The 19,956-nt window shown below is 41.8% G+C and overlaps 1 protein-coding gene across 1 annotated transcript in view; it reads left to right on the top strand.

Moving 5' to 3' along the window:
- Positions 1 to 16,607: 16,607 nt before the first annotated feature.
- raver2 (ribonucleoprotein, PTB-binding 2) overlaps positions 16,608 to 19,956 on the top strand; it is an 80,597-nt gene continuing 77,248 nt past the window's right edge. Inside the window, exon 1 of the mRNA XM_052010722.1 lies at positions 16,608 to 17,059. Within this exon, the coding sequence (XP_051866682.1) occupies positions 16,616 to 17,059 (444 nt within the window). The 5' untranslated portion in view covers positions 16,608 to 16,615. The remainder of the gene's footprint in view (positions 17,060 to 19,956) is intronic.

Genomic DNA, 19,956 nt, shown 5'->3' with positions numbered 1-19,956 from the left:
TGAGAGCGCATACAACAAACTTCCAAATATGATTGCAATTTTTTATTTGACAGCCAGTTTCTTACAAAAAAAACTGCAACCTAAATGCACTTTTGTGTCCCTTCCTGAAACAAAAAGCTCTTATTCAGTGTAAGAATGTTGTGGTGTAACACCCAATTGTGAATGACAGCCAAGTACTCTGCCTAGTGAAAATCATATTGGTAACACTTTACTGTTTTCTCTCTGGTTGTCCAGAGAAGCACGACAAGGATAAGCCAGTCAGCCTGCCACAATTCCACCTTCCCACATTATGTATCCCCCGATTCCCTAAGTATCCAGAAGTCTGTGGTCTTAAATATACTCAATCTGTGGCATCACAATTTTCTGGGACAGAATTTCAAAAATTCACAATTCTCTTGAGTGTAAGAATTTCCTCTCGTCTCGGTCCTAAGTGTGTAATCTAGTTGAAGAGAGTGATCCTGAAGCTCTAGCCATCCCAGACAATGGAAACATCTCCTCAGTTCATTTCCAATCACTTAATTATATATTTTAATAAAATCACTCTAAATATTATAGAGTATAGGACAAGTCTACAAATTCCCCACATAGAATAATTCTCCCTGCCCAATGAATTGGTCTGGTGAACAAAGATCATTTTCAAAAGAAAAACAAAGATACTGTACCTTGTGTATGTAAGCACAGCATTCTTGGACTTTGACTGGAACAGTTGAAGTAAGGGTTGCATTCCCTTAATGCCACATTATCCTCCCATAAATTACATTTTCCCCCACTCCCAACCCCATCCCATTAATGTCAAATAGCATGGAATTGTTCTTGCTTCTTAAGGCTGCTATTTTATCTTGGGTTGCTAAAACTATGGGCTCAGGACCTGCATTGGCATTAAAAACTATGCATGCAGGATTACGTACCCATATTTACATATATCACTGCTGTGTACAACAAATACTTGATCTCTACTGTCTTTTAATGGGGGCAATCCCAAATTAAGGTGATAATGATTATATTGCTGCATGTTGAAATTGTAAGTTTATTTTTATTAAACAATTGAATATATTTCAGCCAAAAGGAAAATCTTGCACTCATTACATTGTTCTCCATATGCCATAATTTTGCCCACTCATTTTGTCTGTTTATGACTCTTTGTAACTTGCTGCTTCCCTCCATGCAACTTAATGGTGGCTTGGTGTTACCTGCAAACTTTGATTTATATAACTTTATTCCTTAATTGAAGTCTTTAACAGGTATTGGGGAATAAAAAGAGCAAAGACTTGCATCTCTCAACTACTTCCAATCCATGGCCAACATTGCCTCGGTTCCAAATGCTCTTTTTTAATTAATAATCTACTCTGTAAATTCTTAAGTGTCGTCTGGAAGTCTTGATAGATATTATCAAGAGAAATTTTCTAATCTACTGTACTCTTGATTTTTAAGGATTCACTTAGTTTAATCAGATGATAGCAGACCTTCACAAATCTATGCTGATCCTGATATTTGATTGATTATCTGAGCACTCAGTCAATTGCTTATGTTAGAATCTAGCCGCTTTCTCATCATTGATGTTAAACTTTTAGGGGTGTAGTTGCCTGATTTCTCCTTTTTTTTGAATAGTGGAGTCACATTTTTAGTTTACCAATCCAACAGCAGAGTTTGTAAATGTAGACAACTTCAGCAAAGCATTAGATATTGCATCTTTTTAAAGAATGCCAAACCAAACCTTCCTAGTGTAGTTTCTTCAGAGTTTCAATAGCTAGTATTCAGAATTATCTGAGTTGTTTACTGTCCTCCCTCAAAGGTAGCAGAATCTTTAGAAATTCAGATTTTTTTAAACTGAGAAGCATCCATTACAGTGTGTCATTTGAGTTCATAAACACAAATCAATGAAAAATCATTCACTGAATGACAACTCTATTTCCCTCTCCACAGATGTTGCCTGGCCTGCTGAGTATTTCCAGCATTTTCTGTTTCTTTTGGTCAGATTTTCCAACATCTGTATTTTTTTGGATGCAAAGCATGTTTCTTTTGCAGAAACCATACTGTTATATGAAAAGCCAAAACATTGAGTTATGAGGTCCACCACCTGGGTGCACCTTTGTGCAGAGCAGGGAGTAGCCAGAGTTCCCATTAATTGCTGCTGAAGTATTATAACAGATGAACACACAACTAACTCAATTGTCATGTTTGGGGTTGAACAAATTAATAAAGTGTGCTGTCCAGGCTTCTGCAAATACTTGGGTGAGGTCCAGTCTATATACTGCCGATGTTCAGAAGTTGCATACCAGCAAGAGTTGGCAGGAAGATGAGAGAGAAAGTGAGAAAAGAGCAAAATAGTCAAATAACTGCTATAGATGGGATTTTAATTATTTCGGTTTTGTGCCTTCGGCCTTATTTTCAAGAAGTTTTGTATTTTATACCAAAATACATTACTTTGGCCTTTTATAACTGAGTTGATTTTTCACAAGATCATAAGCCAAGGGAACAGAAGTAGGCCATTCGGCCCATCGAGTCTGCTCCAAGGAAAAGGGAAAAAGAAAAAGAAATGAGAAATTGGGGGGGGGCAGGTGAAAGAAAAACTATTCTAACCCCAATTTCCGGCCTTATCCCCATATCCCTTGATACCCCGACTATTTAGATATCTATCTATCTCTTCCTTAAACGCCTCCAATGATCTGGCCTCCACTGCTGTACGTGGCAAGGAATTCCACAAATTCACCACCCTCTGGCTAAAGAAATTTCTCCTCATCTCTGTTTAAAACCTGTACCCTCTAATTCTAAGATTGTGCCCACTGGTCCTGGACTCACCCACCAAGGGAAACAGCCAAGCCACATCTACTCTGTCCAGTCCTTTCAACATTTTAAATATCTCTATGAGCTCCCCTCTCATTCTTCTGTACTCCAGTGAGTACAGTCCAAGAGCCGACAAACGCTCATCATACGTAAGCCCTTTCATTGTGGGAATCATCCTCGTAAATCTCCTCTGAACCCTCTCCAACATCACATCTTTCCTAAGATATGGGGCCCAAAACTGTGCACAGTATTCCAAATGAGGCCCCACTAGTGCCCCATAGAGCCTCATCAACACTTCCTTACTTTTATACACTATACCTCTCGAAATGAATGCCGACGTAGCATTCACTTTCTTTACCACCGATCCGACCTGGTGGTTAACCTTTAAGGTATCCTGCACGAGTACCCCCAAGTCCCTTTGTACTTCTGTACTTTGAATTTTCTCTCCTTCTAGATAATAATCTGCCTGTTTATTTCTGTTTCCAAAGTGTACAACGGCACATTTCTCAACATTGAATCTCATCTGCCATTTCCTTGCCCATTCTCCTAAACTATCTAGGTCTCTCTGCAACCTTCCTGTCTCCTCAATACTCCCTACTCCTCCACCTATCTTGGTGTCATCCGCAAACTTAGCCACAAAACCATTTACTCCATCATCCAAATCGTTAATGTACAAGTGTTAAGTTTTTGCTTTCCACAGAAGTTTTCTCTGATCGAATTGGCAATTGAAACGTCAAACCCTTCAGCAAATAGAGCATCTAAACTTCTGTGATAATCATTCAATTCCCTGTATTAATAAGTTGGCACACTAGTCCACTGAGGATTTAGTGGATAAATGTATCTTCTAGTACAATTCTGAACAGTAATGATTAAACTGTGAGGTTTTATCATTCTCTGTGCTTGTTTGGCTTATCAGTCACAATGGTGAGTTGTACCACAATCGGCCAAACCTCTCAGCATTAGAGGGAGTTGCAGATAGCCAGGGCTCGTGCTTCTGATTGTTCCTTAATTGCCCTTGCACCTGTTTGGATGTCTGAAGGATATCAAGACTGCCTGCAATACCATCTGTCCCCGTAGCCTACCTTTAATCATCATCTAGGCTGACAGAAGGAAATACTTGTCTAGTTGGAAAGGACAAAACTGCGCTGTTTAAAGCCATCAATAAGACTTTTTAAAAAAAATCCCAAAAACTGTGAGGACAATGACAGCTAGATGTTAAGTATTTTGTTCATGATACTTTACATTGTCACGTTAGATGTCAATGAGCCATAATTTAATGCTTACAGATGTAAAAAGATTAAAATTCAGATAAATCTTGGCTTACCTTTTAAAATAGATTTATCATACCACACAATGAAATTTTAGATTTGTACCCAAAACAAGCTAGAAATAATTCTTTAATTAAAACAAACATTAAATTGTGCTTTGAATTTCTGATGCACTTTGTCTCTTTCAAAAGGGTTTTTTTCTGATATTCAAGTGGTGTACCTACTGACTGGTGATGAAGTGAGATGCACAAATCAGAATTGCAGGCTCACTTTTAGTTGGCAGTAACTTCCCTGATCTCATCTGGGATTTCAACAGCACCATGGTTGGCCTCACAAACATGGGTAATGAAAAGGAAAATTATCTAATGTTCTAATGATTTTTCTCCTACAATTTAAATAGAATACTCATTTTTTCATAGTTCATTTTTTTTGTTCTCATGGTGCATTTTTCTGGAAGAAATTCATGAATTGTTTTTCTCTCCAGTTTTAACTGCACCATGTCTTTTCTTTTCAGCAACAAACAATCTGCTGGAGGAACTCAGCAGGTCAAGCAAGCATTTGTGGGGTGGGGGGCTGGGGTGCGTGGGTTGTGGAGGTGAGGCAATTGTCAATGTTTCAAGTTGAAACCCTGCATCAGGCTGAGTTCCTCCAGCAGATTGTTGCTGCAGATTCCAGCATCTGCAGTCTCTTGTGTTTTTCATTACTCAGCTGGCTAAGATCTAATGTCTCAGCCCTTGAATTATTTTGCCTAAACCTTGTTGATCTGCCTCTCTCCAGATTGTGGCTTAACACTTAACTCTTTTGAACATGCGTTTCTGTCACATCTAAGATGTCATAGAGCTCATTAATTCAATATATTGAGATGTTTTACTATACTAATGAAATGTATTATTTTTGTCAATATACTTTAGGCTTTTTTGAATGTTTGCTCTGATAGGTGCTTTTTTTATCTTTATAAATTTAGTAAAGAGGAAACGTTTGAAAAATTTCAAAGAATTTGTTTAATTTATTGTGTTTTCTTAATGGTTCCAGATAAACTGGGTTTGAGAAGAAATTAAGTCATTTAATTGAGTAGTATTATGATGGTAGTTTATTCGTGGGTTTCCAATCTTTCAAGTGAATAAAATGAAGTTTGATTGTGTGATGTTAAGTTCGAATATTTGAGTCAAATAATGACCCAGAATTTACACTTAGAAATAACAGTAGGATATTGGTGCCTTCCATTAGAATAGGGGAAGAAAGGCAGCAACTTAGAGTTGTCAAATAATGGAAATTGAAAAGCTTCTGTCATTGATTCCCTGCTCATCTTCTGAAATCAGTAAACGTAATGAAAACTCCAGGACCTGGACTCTGGGGAGTGGACAGAAAGTATTCTCCTTTATGAGGTGTTGATGGGATTTTAATGACACACACAATAAATTAGGATTTAACAGCCTTTCTGTCCCATGAAAACTAATGTTGTATTTTTGGATTGCTTGCAAATGAATATTTCAATGTGTTTAAAATAATTTCTAATCGGCTTGATAGTTCTACATTGTGTTTAATTATTTCTGTGCTCTAAAATGTTTACAAAGTCAGTTCAATTTTTTTTTTGTATTTTCCTGATTTGCTGGACCTGTGAAATCCTTAACTGTGGTTGGCTGTTCATCCTGCTTTATATCACATCACTGTAGCTGGATGCCAGAGATTCCATTAAGCTGATGCCAGACAGCAGGAAGGTCCATAAAGATGAATCCACCACAGAGACTGTGCGATTCTTTGTGGTCAGGTGTGAGTGCTGTTACCTTGGACTTTGACACAAAATCAGGCAAATGTATTAAAAATAATCTAATTTCTTGCCCTGAAACATTAACTTTGAGTTGTGACACCTACACTTTGCATGCAAGGTATTTGCATAAAAAAAGACATTATTTCATACCAGATATATTTTTTCCAACAAAATTCATGCTGACCTGATTACTCATTTTGCTATACACCTTGTGCCCTGTTTTATTTCTTCAGAAGCATACAGGACACACTGCAGCAACTGCCAGAAACTTTGACTTACGAATGGGGCCAAAACTATTCTTGGACATATGGGTGTGGTGAATTAACATTTGGGTATCTAAATGGTGTGGCCTAAGGATCTCCAAATATTAGTTGAATACCTGCAGCAGAAGGCAGGGAGAAGCTTTTTTAGCACAACAGTGTTCACTGTTGCATTTTGTACTACTTGCACAGTCCCTCAGGATAGACTTCTACTTCAGTTTACTGGGTTCCAAGGCCAGTGTGATAGTTGCAACCTCTGCCACAGGTGGAGGAGGTGCTTGGTAGGACTGGTGGGTAGTTTGGAGTTGGTTATGCTCCTCCTTCCATTTGCAGTGTGGTTCTGTGTGATCCTGATTCATGAACTCTTAAGTTCCTCGGTTCTATCCCAAATGCCTCTTTCTTTGCATTGAGTGGTTACAGGGTTCCAGGATTGATGCAGATGTTTTAGAACATCCTTGAAACCACTTCCTCTGTCCACCAAGTTGTCTTCCTGACAGAATCAGATTTATTATCACTGACACGAGTGTTATGAGAAAGGTTCTTTCGGGTCTCAAAAGTAGAGGTATCTGGACCACACAGTCTTGTATTTTAAAAAGGAGAATTTATTTACAAAGACAGACGTGGGAACAGAATGAAAAGGAATGGATGCACGGCTTGCACTCAGGTAATCGCGCAACGTTGAGGGAGTTGCAATGGGGTGAATGCATACACACACACACACACACACACACACCACGAACTGGTACAAACTGATCAAGGAATAAACAATACGTTGCCCTGAACCTCTGAATCTGGACAAGCAACGGCTCTACACTACTGGGAATCTACCTTAAGGACGCTCCTAGACCCCTGTGGAAGTGCACCCTCTTCCAGTGGTCCCTTGGTGTGGTCTCAACCCGGCGGCAATCAGCAAAGAGAAAGAGCTACCCACATGTACCATCTTTTATCGGGCTGGAGAGCTGGGTGGAGCCTGCTCAGGTATTCAAACAGGCCAATGATTCAGGGTCAAGAACAAAGGAGTGTTACAAAGCAATCCTTAGGTGTGCTCCTGATGGGTGGGGCGGAGCCAAACCTTTGACGGTGGTGTCGCTTCCGACCCCAATGGGCAATGCTATCATCCGACCATGGGGGTCAGTAGGTGTTTGTCACTGTTATCTGACAGCCATGGTCCTTCATACTACAATGAGGTGAAATCTGTGTTTTGGCAGCACTACAGTGCAAAGACATAAAATCTAAATAATTATAAAAATAAATAGTGCAAAAAAAAAGGAATATTGAGGTAGTGTTCATGGGTGGTCAGAAATCTGGTGGCAGAGGGACAAAGCTGTTCCTGAATCATTGAGTTTGGACCCTCAGCTCAGTACCACCTCCTTGATATGGTGGTAACGAGAAGAGGACATGTCCTGGATGTTGAGGGTCCTTAATGATGGATGCCACCTTCTTGAGTCACCACCTCTCTGAAGATGTCTCGATGGCGGGGAGGGTTGGGCACGTGATGGAGCTGGCTGAGTACAACCTGTGCAGCCTCTGTGATCTGGGTGTTGGAGGCTCCATTACCAGGCTGTGATGCAACAGTTAGAAGCTCTCCACCGTACATCTGTAGAAATTTGTAAGCAGTCTTTTGGTGACATACCAAATCTCCTCAAACTCCTTACAAAGTAGAGCTGCTGGCATGCCTTCTTTTGTGATTGAATCAATGTGCTGGGGCTAGGATAGATCCTCTGAGATGTTGACCCTTGGAACTTGAAGCTGCCTCACCCTTTCCACCGCTCAGTGCAGACTGGTGTGTGTTCTCCCGACTTCCCCTTCCTGAAATCCACAATCGATTCCTTGGTCTTGCTTGATGTTGAGTACGAGGTTGTTGTTGTTGTTGCGACACCACTCAACCAGCCGATCTTTCTCACTCGTGTACGCCTCCTCGTCGTCATCTGAGATTCTGCCAACAACCAGTGGTGTCATCGACGAATTTTATAGATGGTGTGTGAGGCGCTGCTTTAGCCACACAGTTACGAGTGTAGAGAGAGTAGAGCAGTGGGCTAAGCATGCATCCTGAAGTGTGGCCTGTGTTGATAGTCAAAGAAAAGGAGATGTTTTTGCCACTCCACACTGATTGTCTCCCTATAAGGAAGTCGAGGCCCTGGTTTTTGAAGCTTGGTTATTAGTAATGAAAGAATGATGGTGTTGAGCGTTAGGCTGTAATGATAAACAGTAGCCCATCGTATGTCTTGCAGTTGTCTAGGTACACCAGAGTGGAGAGCCAGTGAGATTGCTTCTGCTGTAGACCTGTTCGTGGCAGTAGGTGAATTGCAGCAGGTCCAGGTCCTTGTTCAGGCAGAGGTTAATTCTAGCCATAACCAACCTCTCAAAACAATTCATCCAGTGAATGTGAGTGCTACTGGACAATAGTCAGCTCAACCTGCTCTTGGGCATCAGAATGATTGCTGCCCTTTGAATCCTTTTGAAGCAGGTGGGTACCGTGGACTACAACAGTGAGAGGTTTGAAGATGTCCATGAACACCTCAGCCAGTTGAGTCAGCACAGGTTTTCAGTACCCGACCAGGTACACCACTGGGGCCTGATGTTCACCCTCTTTGAAGGATGTTCGGACATTGGCCTGTGAGACAGGGTTCACAGGGTCACTGGGTGCTGTGGGGATTTGCAGAGGTGTAGTATTATCCTCCCTTTCAAAGCATGTATCAAGGGCATTGAGCTCATCAGGGAGTGAAAGCCTCACTTTGTTTATGCTATTAGGTTTCACCTTGTAGGAAGTACTGGCATGCAAACCCTGCCACAGCTGTCGTACCTCTGATTGTGTCTCTAACTTCACTCAGAATTGCCATTTTGCTTTTCATGATGGCCTTCCGTAGGCCGTACCTGAGTTTTTGTTGGATTCTGATCGCCGGTTCTTGAATGCCACAGATCTAGCCCTCGGCAGACAGTTGAATCTCCTGGTTCATCCAGGGCTTCTGGTTTGGAAAACTCGGTATGTTCTCGAAGGCACACACTCGACCACACAGGTCTTCTGATGAAGCCAATGATGGCCATGGCATATTCATTCAGATCAAAGATGGAATCCCGAATATGGTCCAGTCCACCGATTCAAGCAGTCCTGTAACGCTCCTCTGCCTCCTTTGACCATACCTTCGCAAGTCCTCACCACGGTCCTCAGTCTATGCCTATATGCCGGGAGTAGAAGTACAGCCAGATGATTGGATTGCCAAAGTGTTGGCACGGGATGGCACGGTAGGCCATCTTCTGATGGTGGTGTAACAGTGATGAGTGGCGTTGGCCTCTCTGTTTCTGCAGGGACATGTTGGTGGTAGTGGTCAGAGACTCTTGAAGGTAGCCTGGTTGAAGTCCCCTGTGATGATCGGGAAGGCACTCAGGGTGTGTGGTCTCTATGACTGTTGATCATGGTGCTCAGGTCCCCCAATGCCAGCTTGGACACTTGCCAGGGGTGGAGTGTACACCACTACCAGGATGTACGGCAGAGTAATGAAGTCTTAACTTATACTTGATCAGCTCCATTTGGGCAAGTCTAACCATTCCCATGCCCAACACCAAAACTCAGAAATGGAAAGTATCAGAACTTTGTCATAGTAGAATGACAACACTGGACCGCCAGATGTTCCAGTCGGGGGAACATGAGTGAGATGCCACATCTGGGCACCACGATAGAGTGATATGTAAAGTCCTGTGACAAAGTTCCGAATATTTTCCATTTCAGGAGTTTGGTGTTGGGCATGTGAATGGTGAGACTTGCCCAAATGGAGCTGATCAAGTATAATTAAGACTTCATTACTGGGATATTGGCCTGGGAGAGGATGCTGAAGTTAGTTTGCTTATCCAGCAGTGGAGTCCAAGGATTTTGCAGAGACAGTTTTGGTGAAGTTTCCCCAGTGCTCTGAGGTGCCTGCTGTAGGTAGCCTGTGTCACAGAAGCAAGGATCACTGCTGCCTGGTCAACCCGTAGTTTCGCACTATGTTTGCGGTCTTGACTCCTTTTCTTCAGATGCTCTAAAACTCTGCTGGTGACAGGAGGTCTTGGTGAATTTCAATATCAATGTCTGTCTTCACTAAAAGGTGATTCCCGAGATGTGAGACATGGTGTATGTTTTCCTAAGTCTTGCATGAACCTTTATTGTCAGAGGGCAGTGTTGTGCAGCCATCAACTGTTTATCAAGAAAGGAGACACATCCAACTGTGGTAACAACAGAGAAGTCTTCCTGGTGTCTGCCAGAAGGAAGGTTGTTTCTGAGGTTCTGAATTGTAGCACAAATTCTGTCCATCAAGAAGCAGAGTAGATGTGACCTTCACTGTGTAAGAAATCCATGAGAAATACAGGGAGCAGGCAGCAACCACAGCAATCACAATACGTGGCCTTTTCTGACCTCACTGAAGCTTTGACTCCATCAATTGGTCACACTGTGGCGCATCCTCCTCAGATTTTGGCTGCCTGTAGAAATTTATCTCCATCTCTGATGTTCAGGAGGATCTTCAGATGCAACTCCATAGCTCCCTGAAAGTGTCAACACAAGTAGATAGGGTGGTGAAGAAGGCGTATGGCATACTTGCCTGAATTGGTCAGGGTATTGAGTATAGAAAATGGGAAGTCATTTTTGCAGCTGTCTAAAACCAAGGTTAGGCCACATTTGGAGCATTGTGTGCGGTTCTGGTCACCGCCATTACAAGAAGGATGTTCGAGGCTTTTGAGAGGGTGCAGAAGAGGTTCAAACAGGATGTTGCCTGGATTAGACAGTATTAACTATAAAGAGAGGTTGGACAAACTTGAATTGTTTTTCTTAAGTGTTGGAGGTTGAGAGGCAACCTGATAGAAAATTATAAAATTATGAGAGGCATAGATAGTTAGACAGTCAGGGTCTTTTTCTCCCCCAGGATGGAGATGTCAAGTACTAGAAGGCATAGCTTTAAGGTGAGGGGGGTGTAGTTTAAAGGAGATTTTCATGGCAATTTATTATACGTGGAGAGTGATAGGTGCCTGGAATGCACTGCCAGGGGAAATGGTGGAAGCAGATACGATAGCACCATTTAAGAGGCAGTTAGACAGACATGTAAACAGGCAGGGAATGGAGGGATACAGACCACGTGCAGGCAGATGTGCATTTAAAATTGGCATCATGGTCGACAAAGACATTGTGGGCTGAAGGGCTGGTTCTTGTGCTGCACTGTTCTATTTCTATGTTAATTTGCTTCACTTTGCAATGGAAGCCATAATCATAATTCACAAGTCCACAATTGATCCAAACTCAGTGCAGACCGGTGTCACCTTTTTGATTACTACAACACAGGAAAAACTCAAGTAATAGGACTTGAGATAACAAAATGCTTTGTTCCTTCAGTTCCTTCACTTTTTTTCCTTCACTATTTCCAGATCTTGCTGGCCAAGGAAATACACAGTAGTGAGAGTGTTGGGTGTTAATGATAGGAAATGTGTGGGGAAAATGTACACATTTTGTGTGGAAACAGTTGGTGCAAAATTCCAAATTCACATTTAGTGCCAGAAAATATTAAAAGTTCCAAATGAAATGGTGCTTCTGGCCTGGCAAGATAATACTTTGACCTTTCTCTTTTTCTTCCTGAGGACCAAGAAACTACTGAAGTGATAGGGTCTATCACCGATCTGTCACATTGCCTGGTGTTTAGGGAAGAGCCAACTCGGGATCCTACCTAATGGCTACCCATCTCACCCAGCAAAAATTATTTGCAGACTCATTCCTTTTTAACAGAATTAGACAGTTATTACCGCTGCCTCAACCCTGCAAAACACACTTGACCACAAGCCATTCACCTAATTTGTTCAGTCCTGCAGCAGGCAAGTTTGTGACCCAATGCCTGCAGGAGGCAGACGAACAGAGAATGATCCTCAACCTAAAACATCCAATGGGAAGCTGTTCATGATGCATGTGGGGTGGTATTCAGCTTTCCCCACAAGATGTATCTAGATTAGACCATATTTCTGGTTACACTGTTCTTCTTTTGAAGAGTCTTGCAAGTATTCTCAGTCTTTATCTTTTTAATTCCAAAGTGGGTCATTTTATGCATCCAATTTGAGCATGTACCTTATGTTCTTACAGATACCATACTATCAACAGGGGTTTGAGAGCCCTGCAGGAGGATGATGATAATGAAGAGGAGGAACTGGAATAGAGAAATCAATCCTCCTCAGTGAAGCATTTGAAGAGCATGAGGAATGTGACACAAACTTAGATCAAACTAACATTAGTTCTTGCAAAGGCAATTTTAGCCGCCAGATGTGTTATTCGTTCCTGATTCCCAAAACCAGCTCTAGCTTTTATCTAAGTGCAAATCAGGTGTTTTAGTAAGGAAGGGAAATGGATGTTTTGCCTGAGAGTGGATGGTTCTGTGTGTCTCCCAGTTGTGATTGAAGCTTCCCATTGCTCTGGAGCTCACATGGATAACTGTCAAGCAGCGGGTCTGTACTTCAAATATAGATCACTGGACGTCACTGGCGGAGATAATCCAAACCAACACAGATGAAGGATCAACAACAACTTGTATTCACAAATTGTCTTTAACAGAGTGCAAGATTTTCACATTGATATTATTAAATAAGTTTTGTCATCGAGTCACAAGACTTTTTTTTCCTCATTTGTTCACAGGATTTGGTTCTTCCTGGCAATGCCTGTATTTGTTGTCCATCCCTAATTGCTTCTGAACTAAGTTAATAGTCATCAACATTGGTGGGTCAGGAGACACACATGGAGTCGTGAGCCTGGTGGGTTTTCAAATAGTGAGATCTAGCATTTAATTTCAGAGTTATTGAATTGCTTTAATTTAAATACCTCCCTGATGGGATTTAAGCCTGTCTCAGGGTCAATCAGCCAGAATTCTGGCTTCACAGTCCAGTATTTAACTACCATCCACCTTGGATTACATATAAGGATAGGTAAAAACGATCAAAGGTGTAAGTTTTAAAGGAAGTCTGAAGGAGGAGGGAAAAGTAGTGAAGTTCAGGTTCAGGATGAGTATTTCAGATCCTAGAGTCTCTGTAGCAGAAGTCACTTTCACTACTGTTGGAATGATCTGTAATTGGGGAGTCACTGGTTGGAAGCCAACAACAATCTCAAGGTTGTATAGTTATGTTAGTAAGGGTAGAGGTGGCATGGGATGCCTTGGATGTCAACTGACTGTTAAATAAAATCACTAATTTGTCAGAGATCTCTGCATTCATAGATTAAATACTCATTGTCTGAAAAGCCTGAAGTAACTTCATCTGAATGCAAATATTTTTTATTTGGTTGTTATTATTTCATAGTTCCATGGTGAAACTATCTTTAAATAACATATTTATACTCTGCAAAATGGTAAATTGGATAATGAGCAATATGGTAATAAGCCACACAGTCCTAATTAGGTGATATGATTTGGAACTATTGTGGAATTCTTTAATTAGTACTTAACACAAGGAAATAGAAATACTGCCAATATATCATTGACTTGGTTACTGTTGAAAGTATGAACCTGGCAGTTGATGCTGGGAATGACTTTTAATACCATGTCCTCTGATCAAATGAGCATTCAACACTCTGTTGGCCTGGTTTTCCTTTGCTATTTTCTAAGTGCAAGGCAAAAGAACAGGGAGATAAGAAAATAAGGCTGAGGTCGACAAGAAGCATAACATTATAACGGAAGTGAGAGAGGAGTGAAGTATCCATAAATTCTGTGTTACTTTACTGAGTCTACTAGTTGCTGGAGAGGATGGCCCTCTAATTGTATTCTAGTTATTTTGAAGGAAACTTGCAGTAATCTCCATCAATGCATAGAAATGTAGACCACAATTCCAAGGGCATCTAGGAGGATCTCAAGTTGAAAGTCTTGTGCCCAGAGAATCTACAATATTTTCAGGGATTGGCTCAGGAGTGGGGTAATAGAAGTTATGATAATGAATTAGTAATCCAGAGGCCGGGACTGAAGAGCTGGAGACTAATCCTAGAATAGCCGCTGGGAAATATTAGGTTCACTTAAATAAGTCTGCAATTAAAAGGTAATTATTGAATAACCAGAGTCTGGTTGAAGCCAATTGTTCCAAATGGCGACAAACAGTTCCAGCTGTTCTAATTCAACCCTTGTTGCCCTCCGATCTTTCACCTTCCATTGATTTAAGCACAGCTAAAATTGTAGTAGTCTTTATTTTCAATGTATGTATAAACATACAAATTAGGTGCAGGTGTACCAGGTGGCCCTTCAAGCCTGCTCCACTGTTTGAGGCCATGATTAATCTAACTGTAATGTCAAATCTGCATTCCTGCCAACTATTGGTAACCTTTCAATCTCTTACCAAGAATCTATTTAACTCTGCCTTAAAATTATGTAAAGACTTTGCTTCCACTGTCATCGGAGGAAGAGAGTTCCAAAGATTTCCAAACCTCCTGAGAGATACAAAAAAAAATTAATCTCATCTGTCTTAAATGAACAGCACCATATTTTTAAATAGTGAACCTCTTAGTTTCTAGAATCTCCCACAAGAGGAAGCACCCTGTCCACATCAGCCTTTGCAAGACCCCCAGGACTTTGTATGTTCCAATCGAGTCACCTCTTCTAAACTCCAAATAAAAGCCTAGCCTACCCAATCTTTCTTCACAGGACAAGCCATCCATTCCAGGTATTAGCTGAATAAACATTTTCTGAACATGTACATTAACATCCATCCTTAAATAAGAAGACCAAGACTATTCATAGTACTCCAGATGTGGTTTCACCAATACCTATATAAGTGAAAGATAATCTCCCTACTTTTTCTATTCAATTTCCCCTACAATAAATAATACTATTCTGTTTGTATTCCTAATTTCTTGCTGTACTTGCAAAACTAGCCTTCTGCAAAACAGTACACTCGGACACTCAGAAACCTCTGCAACTTTAAGAGCTCTACTATCTATTACCACTTGGATAATATTTTTCCTGTTAAAATAGATAATTTCATGTTTTCCCAAGTTGTATTCCATTCATCAGATCTTTGCCCTTTCAATATCCCTTTGGCCTCTTTATATCTTCTTCACAACTACTTTCCCAACAATCTTTCTTCATCAGCAAATTTACTAACTATACCTTTAGTCCCTTCATCCGGGTGAATTATGTAAGTTGTAAAAAGTTGAGGTCCCAAGCACTGATCGTTTGGCACACTATTTTTGCCAACGAGAAAAAGACCCATTTATGTCTACAGTGTTTCCTGTTTGACAATCATCTACCTAGGCTTCTGTTATCTCCTGCACCATGAGCATTTATTTCTGCAAGAAACTTTGCAGCATCCTTATCAATTGTCTTATGAAAATCTGTCTGGTGGGATGTTTGCTGATGATTGCACATTGTTCAATTCTACTTGCAGCTCTGCAGCAAATGAAGCAGTCCATAGATCTAGACGTCACTTGGCCCTGGACTGATAAGTAACAAGTAACATTCATACCACAGTAGTGTCAAATAATATCTCCAACCAACAAGAGGCTCACCACATGCAATGACATTACCATTACTATTCCTATCATCATCATTCTGAAGGTTACTCCACTGAGTGGAAACTCAGTTAGTCCAGTCATACAAATATTGTGGTTAAGCGAGGAGGTCAGAGGCTGGGTAACCTGTGGAGGCGGACTCACCTTGAGATATCTCAAGGCCTTTCTGCTACATACATGTTAGGCATGTGGTAGAATAATTGTCACTGGCCCAAATGCATGTAGTTTCAACAATATTTAAAAAACTTGATACCATTCAAGACAAAGTAGCCCATCTACAATGGGAAAGCACTATGACTGTCCACCTTATCCATACCCCTTATGATTTTCTAAACTTTTAATGAGGTCACCTCTCATTCTCCTATGCTCCAAGGAATAAAGATCTGCCATGGTAAATTGTGGGCATGCTATGTTGGTGCCAGAAGGGTGGCGACACTTGCGGGCGGCCCCCAGAACATTCTACGCAAAGATGCATTTCACTGTGTGTTTCGATGTACATGTGACTAATAAAGATATCTTATTATTTTAAGGTAGCATCCTGGTAAATCTCTCCTACACCCTCTCCAGCTTGACAATGTCTTTTCTATAATAAGGTGACCAAAACTGTACACGATACTCCAAGTGCGTCTACGAACTGCGACTATACCATCTATGAAATGCACTGTATTTTGCAGGATCAATCTTATTAAATTGTGGAACAGGATTGAGGGGCTGAATGTCTACTCCTGCTCCTAATTTGTTGTTTGTTATTGTTATTCCTGCTTTGGGAAAATATTACACCACCACCCCACGTCGCTGGGTCTAAACTTTGGCATTCCTTACCTAGCAACACCCCAGCGGTATCTTCGCCTGACAGCTCTGCGCCCTGCAGTACCGGGCTCGGGCGGCGGGTGGCGCCCTGTGCGCCCTGCAGTACCGGGCTCGGGCGGCGCCCTGAGCGCCCTGCAGTACCGGGCTCGGGCGACGGGCGGCGCCCTCTGCGCCTTTTTGTTTGAACCGGCCTCGGGCTCGCGGCCGTTCGATTTGCAACGGTTGCTTCTCCAAAATGGCGGCGCGCTCTCATCAGCCGGGGGCGGCGACGGCGGCTGCGGACAGCGGCTCCGTGTTGCCGCAGCGGGACCCGGCGGCAGTGACGGGCGAGCTGCCCGCCCTAACGCCTCAGGAAATCGGGCGGCGGCTGCAGAGGACTCGCAGGGAACTGAGCAACAGGAGGAAGATCTTGGTGAAGAACCTGCGCTCGGGACAGCGGCAGCCAGGTACCGGTGCCCGGGGTGGTAGTGGAAGTGGGGTGGGGCAGCTGGGCGAGGATCGGCGCTGCGCACCTACGGCGGTCGTTCTGGGGCTTGGAGAGAAGGGGCGGAGGGGTCCGTGTCCAGGTGGCTCGCCGCACCTGCCACCCCGCCCGCCGACTGCAGCCAGTCCCGGCTCCAGACCCAGCGCCGGCTGCAGACTCGCTGCTGCTGACTGGAAGGGAACGGGTCCCTCTGCTGTCATTTGACCTGTCCGGAGGGAGGAGCTGGTTAACGTGGGAAGTCTTCCATCAGAAGTGGACCGGGGAGGGGAGGGGGCATCACCTGAAACACTAACTTTGTCTCGCTTCCCCCCATTGGGGCTGTCCGGCTGGCTGAGGTATCTCCAGCATTTACTGTTCTTAATTTGCAGATTTATCGCATCTGCAGACTTTGTAAATCTATTTTACGCACTCAGTAACTTTGCTGCCGTGAGTGAGAGAGGCAGGTGCGAGTGGTTGTTTAGAAGGGGAAGCTTAATGCCTGGTGATTTCAGTGATTGGAAGTTGTGATGTGGAAGGGGGGGGGGGGTGGATTGAGCTGATCCACGGGTGACACAACTGCCTGACCGGTTTTGTTTTTGCCGTGCATAATTCCTACGATACTTTGATCGTGCCATTCCGTCTGATTCCCACTCATTCCCGTACCTGCACGATTTCAAAGTATTGCAGCAATTTATTCACTCCTGAAGTCAAATTAATGTTCGAGATTTTCGATATCACCGCCTGCACGAAACCTAACACACAATAAATTCCGCAAATGAGCAGTGCCTTGTGGTCGCTTCTTTTAACCAGGTGTTATTGCAATGGCCGTTTCATGTCAATGTAATTGCTTTGTCCGTCGGGAAACACATAGCTATCGTTAAACACGAGAAGTCGCACAAATGGTTTCTGCAGCTGCTTTATCTCTATATTCAATACGTGTTATTTTTTTTTAAAACTTTGAATTATTAGTAGTTTTCTATATGTTTTGAATATAACGTCAAGCTTTAGTTATGGTTCCTATACATTCTGTTGTTACCACTGAATTCATTAACGAATGTACAACACCTGGTAATGTAAAAAGTGCAATTCGGGCAGATTTGGATACTTTTTCCTCATTTTATGCAAAGTTGCTATTATAAGCACTTCTCACTCAATGAGCTCAAATGTGACCTTATATACAAGTAATCAGGAATAGTGGGCTTCAGCATGAACAATGATGAGATTTGAACTCCAATGTTACTAAATGCCATGAGCAGTGGACTACAAGGGATTTGCAATAAGATGGGCTGAAAGCCAAGAACCAAGTTTAACAAATATAAGAAAAGTAGATACAGTCATTCTGTAATTTGTGTGTTGGAGCATGCACTAAATGGTGCTGGATCTGGTCTGTTGTTTGTCCTGTACAAGTCAGATGCATAGGTGGAAACTCGTGAGGCATTAACTGTTGCATCCTGGATTCCCAGTATCGCATTGCTTAGAAGAGAGACTAAGAATAAAAATGTTACCTGAACTGGATACATTTCCTGAGTATTCTATGGGGTGGACTTACGAAGAATATTGTGAGATGAGGCTAGGGTATCAATCCATGATCTGTCATTGTACAAAACATGCAAATACAGTTAAATCATATCGCTTCCATGAGCATGTTTACTTCACTTCTTGTGGGAAGATTTTCTTCAAATCTAGCCAGCTGTATTTAAACTAGGACAACAGCTTATAAATAGTCAAGATTTCCCTCCAGCCTGAACAGGGATGGCAAGAAATTTTGTTTTATTGCATAAAATGACCTTGTCCCCAAAATGCCTTTGACAGAGGCAGATTTGAGTCTTTTGCTAAAAGCCTACAAATGCATTTAATAAAATAGTAGAATAATTCCAGCTGCTGGAATCTGAAACAAAACACAGAAAATGCTGGAGACACAGAGGCAATATCTGAGAAAAGAAAAAACATTTAATATTACAGGTTAAATTTTTTAAAAAAGCCCTTTCCCAGAATTGGGAAAGAGAGAAAACGAGGTACAGGCGACCCCCGTGTTATTGCCGTTCAGGTTATGGAAATTCGCCTTTCTAGAATTCACGTATCAATACCCAAAAATCCAAGATACAGAATAAAATTCACTCTTTTGAAATTTATGTAGGGTGAAAAATTAAATAAACACAATGCAAAAGAAAAAGTAAATTTCATCTAGTTTTATTTTATTTCCAACTATTATTTCTTGGCACATGTGCAAGATAATGTGGTGAGTTTTTTTTAGTGCTATTTGTTTATTTTGCTGTCTAGCAGGTTTTTTCCGTACTATTTATTCTCAAGATGTCTGAAATGGGCAGTGAGTTTAAGTTGTAAACCTAAACTGAAAGTGAAGACACAAAAGGTTGTAGGTGCTGGAATCTGATGAGAAAGGAAGGAAAAAAAGTGGAACCAGTGATTTGCGAATTCTTTATCTGTCTCTACCAGTCACCATCACCTCCCAGCCTTCAGGTTGTAGATTTGCTCCAGATTACAGCATCTTAAGTCAGTTGTCTCCAAACGCAGCTGCTGGCCTCTTTAAGAGTCTTGCTTTGTAAACTGAGAAGTCAATCTTAAGTGCTCCCCGCAGTGAACCAGCAGCTATGGTACTTTCATTACCATTGAAAGAGAAACATCCTGTAGGAATCCTCCTACAGTTATAACATGAGAATCAATGGGAAATAGGATTTTGCATTGTGGAAAATGACATTACGAATGTTTTTCTAGGAACGCAACTCCTCCATAACATTGGGGCCACCTGTAGTTTTAAGGGAGGGATGGGTAGGACAAAGGAAATAGTTCTGATAGCGTGAGATCATGGGTTGCAATAGTGATAAGCTATTGATAAAATTGTTGTCTTGATAGGTTAATGGGGTAAGTTGAAGAGGACCCACAAAGGAACGTAAAAGATGTGAAATGCAGATCTGTAGGAAATAGCCTATCAGGACACGTTAGCGGAGAGGGGTTGTTGAATGAAATGAATTTAATAGCTTACAATCAAAAATAACCCAGCTCGCGGACTGTGTCACTACTTTGCTGGTCGGTCTGCCCAATGAAAGGTTGGGGGAGTGTACACTGTTCAGGTAGACTTTTCATTATTACTCGCT

The sequence above is a fragment of the Pristis pectinata genome, chromosome 3 (assembly GCF_009764475.1).
Source record: "Pristis pectinata isolate sPriPec2 chromosome 3, sPriPec2.1.pri, whole genome shotgun sequence".
Lineage (NCBI taxonomy): Eukaryota > Metazoa > Chordata > Chondrichthyes > Rhinopristiformes > Pristidae > Pristis > Pristis pectinata.
Note: the sequence above shows the minus strand (reverse complement) of the source record. Positions and strands in the feature narration are given on the sequence as shown.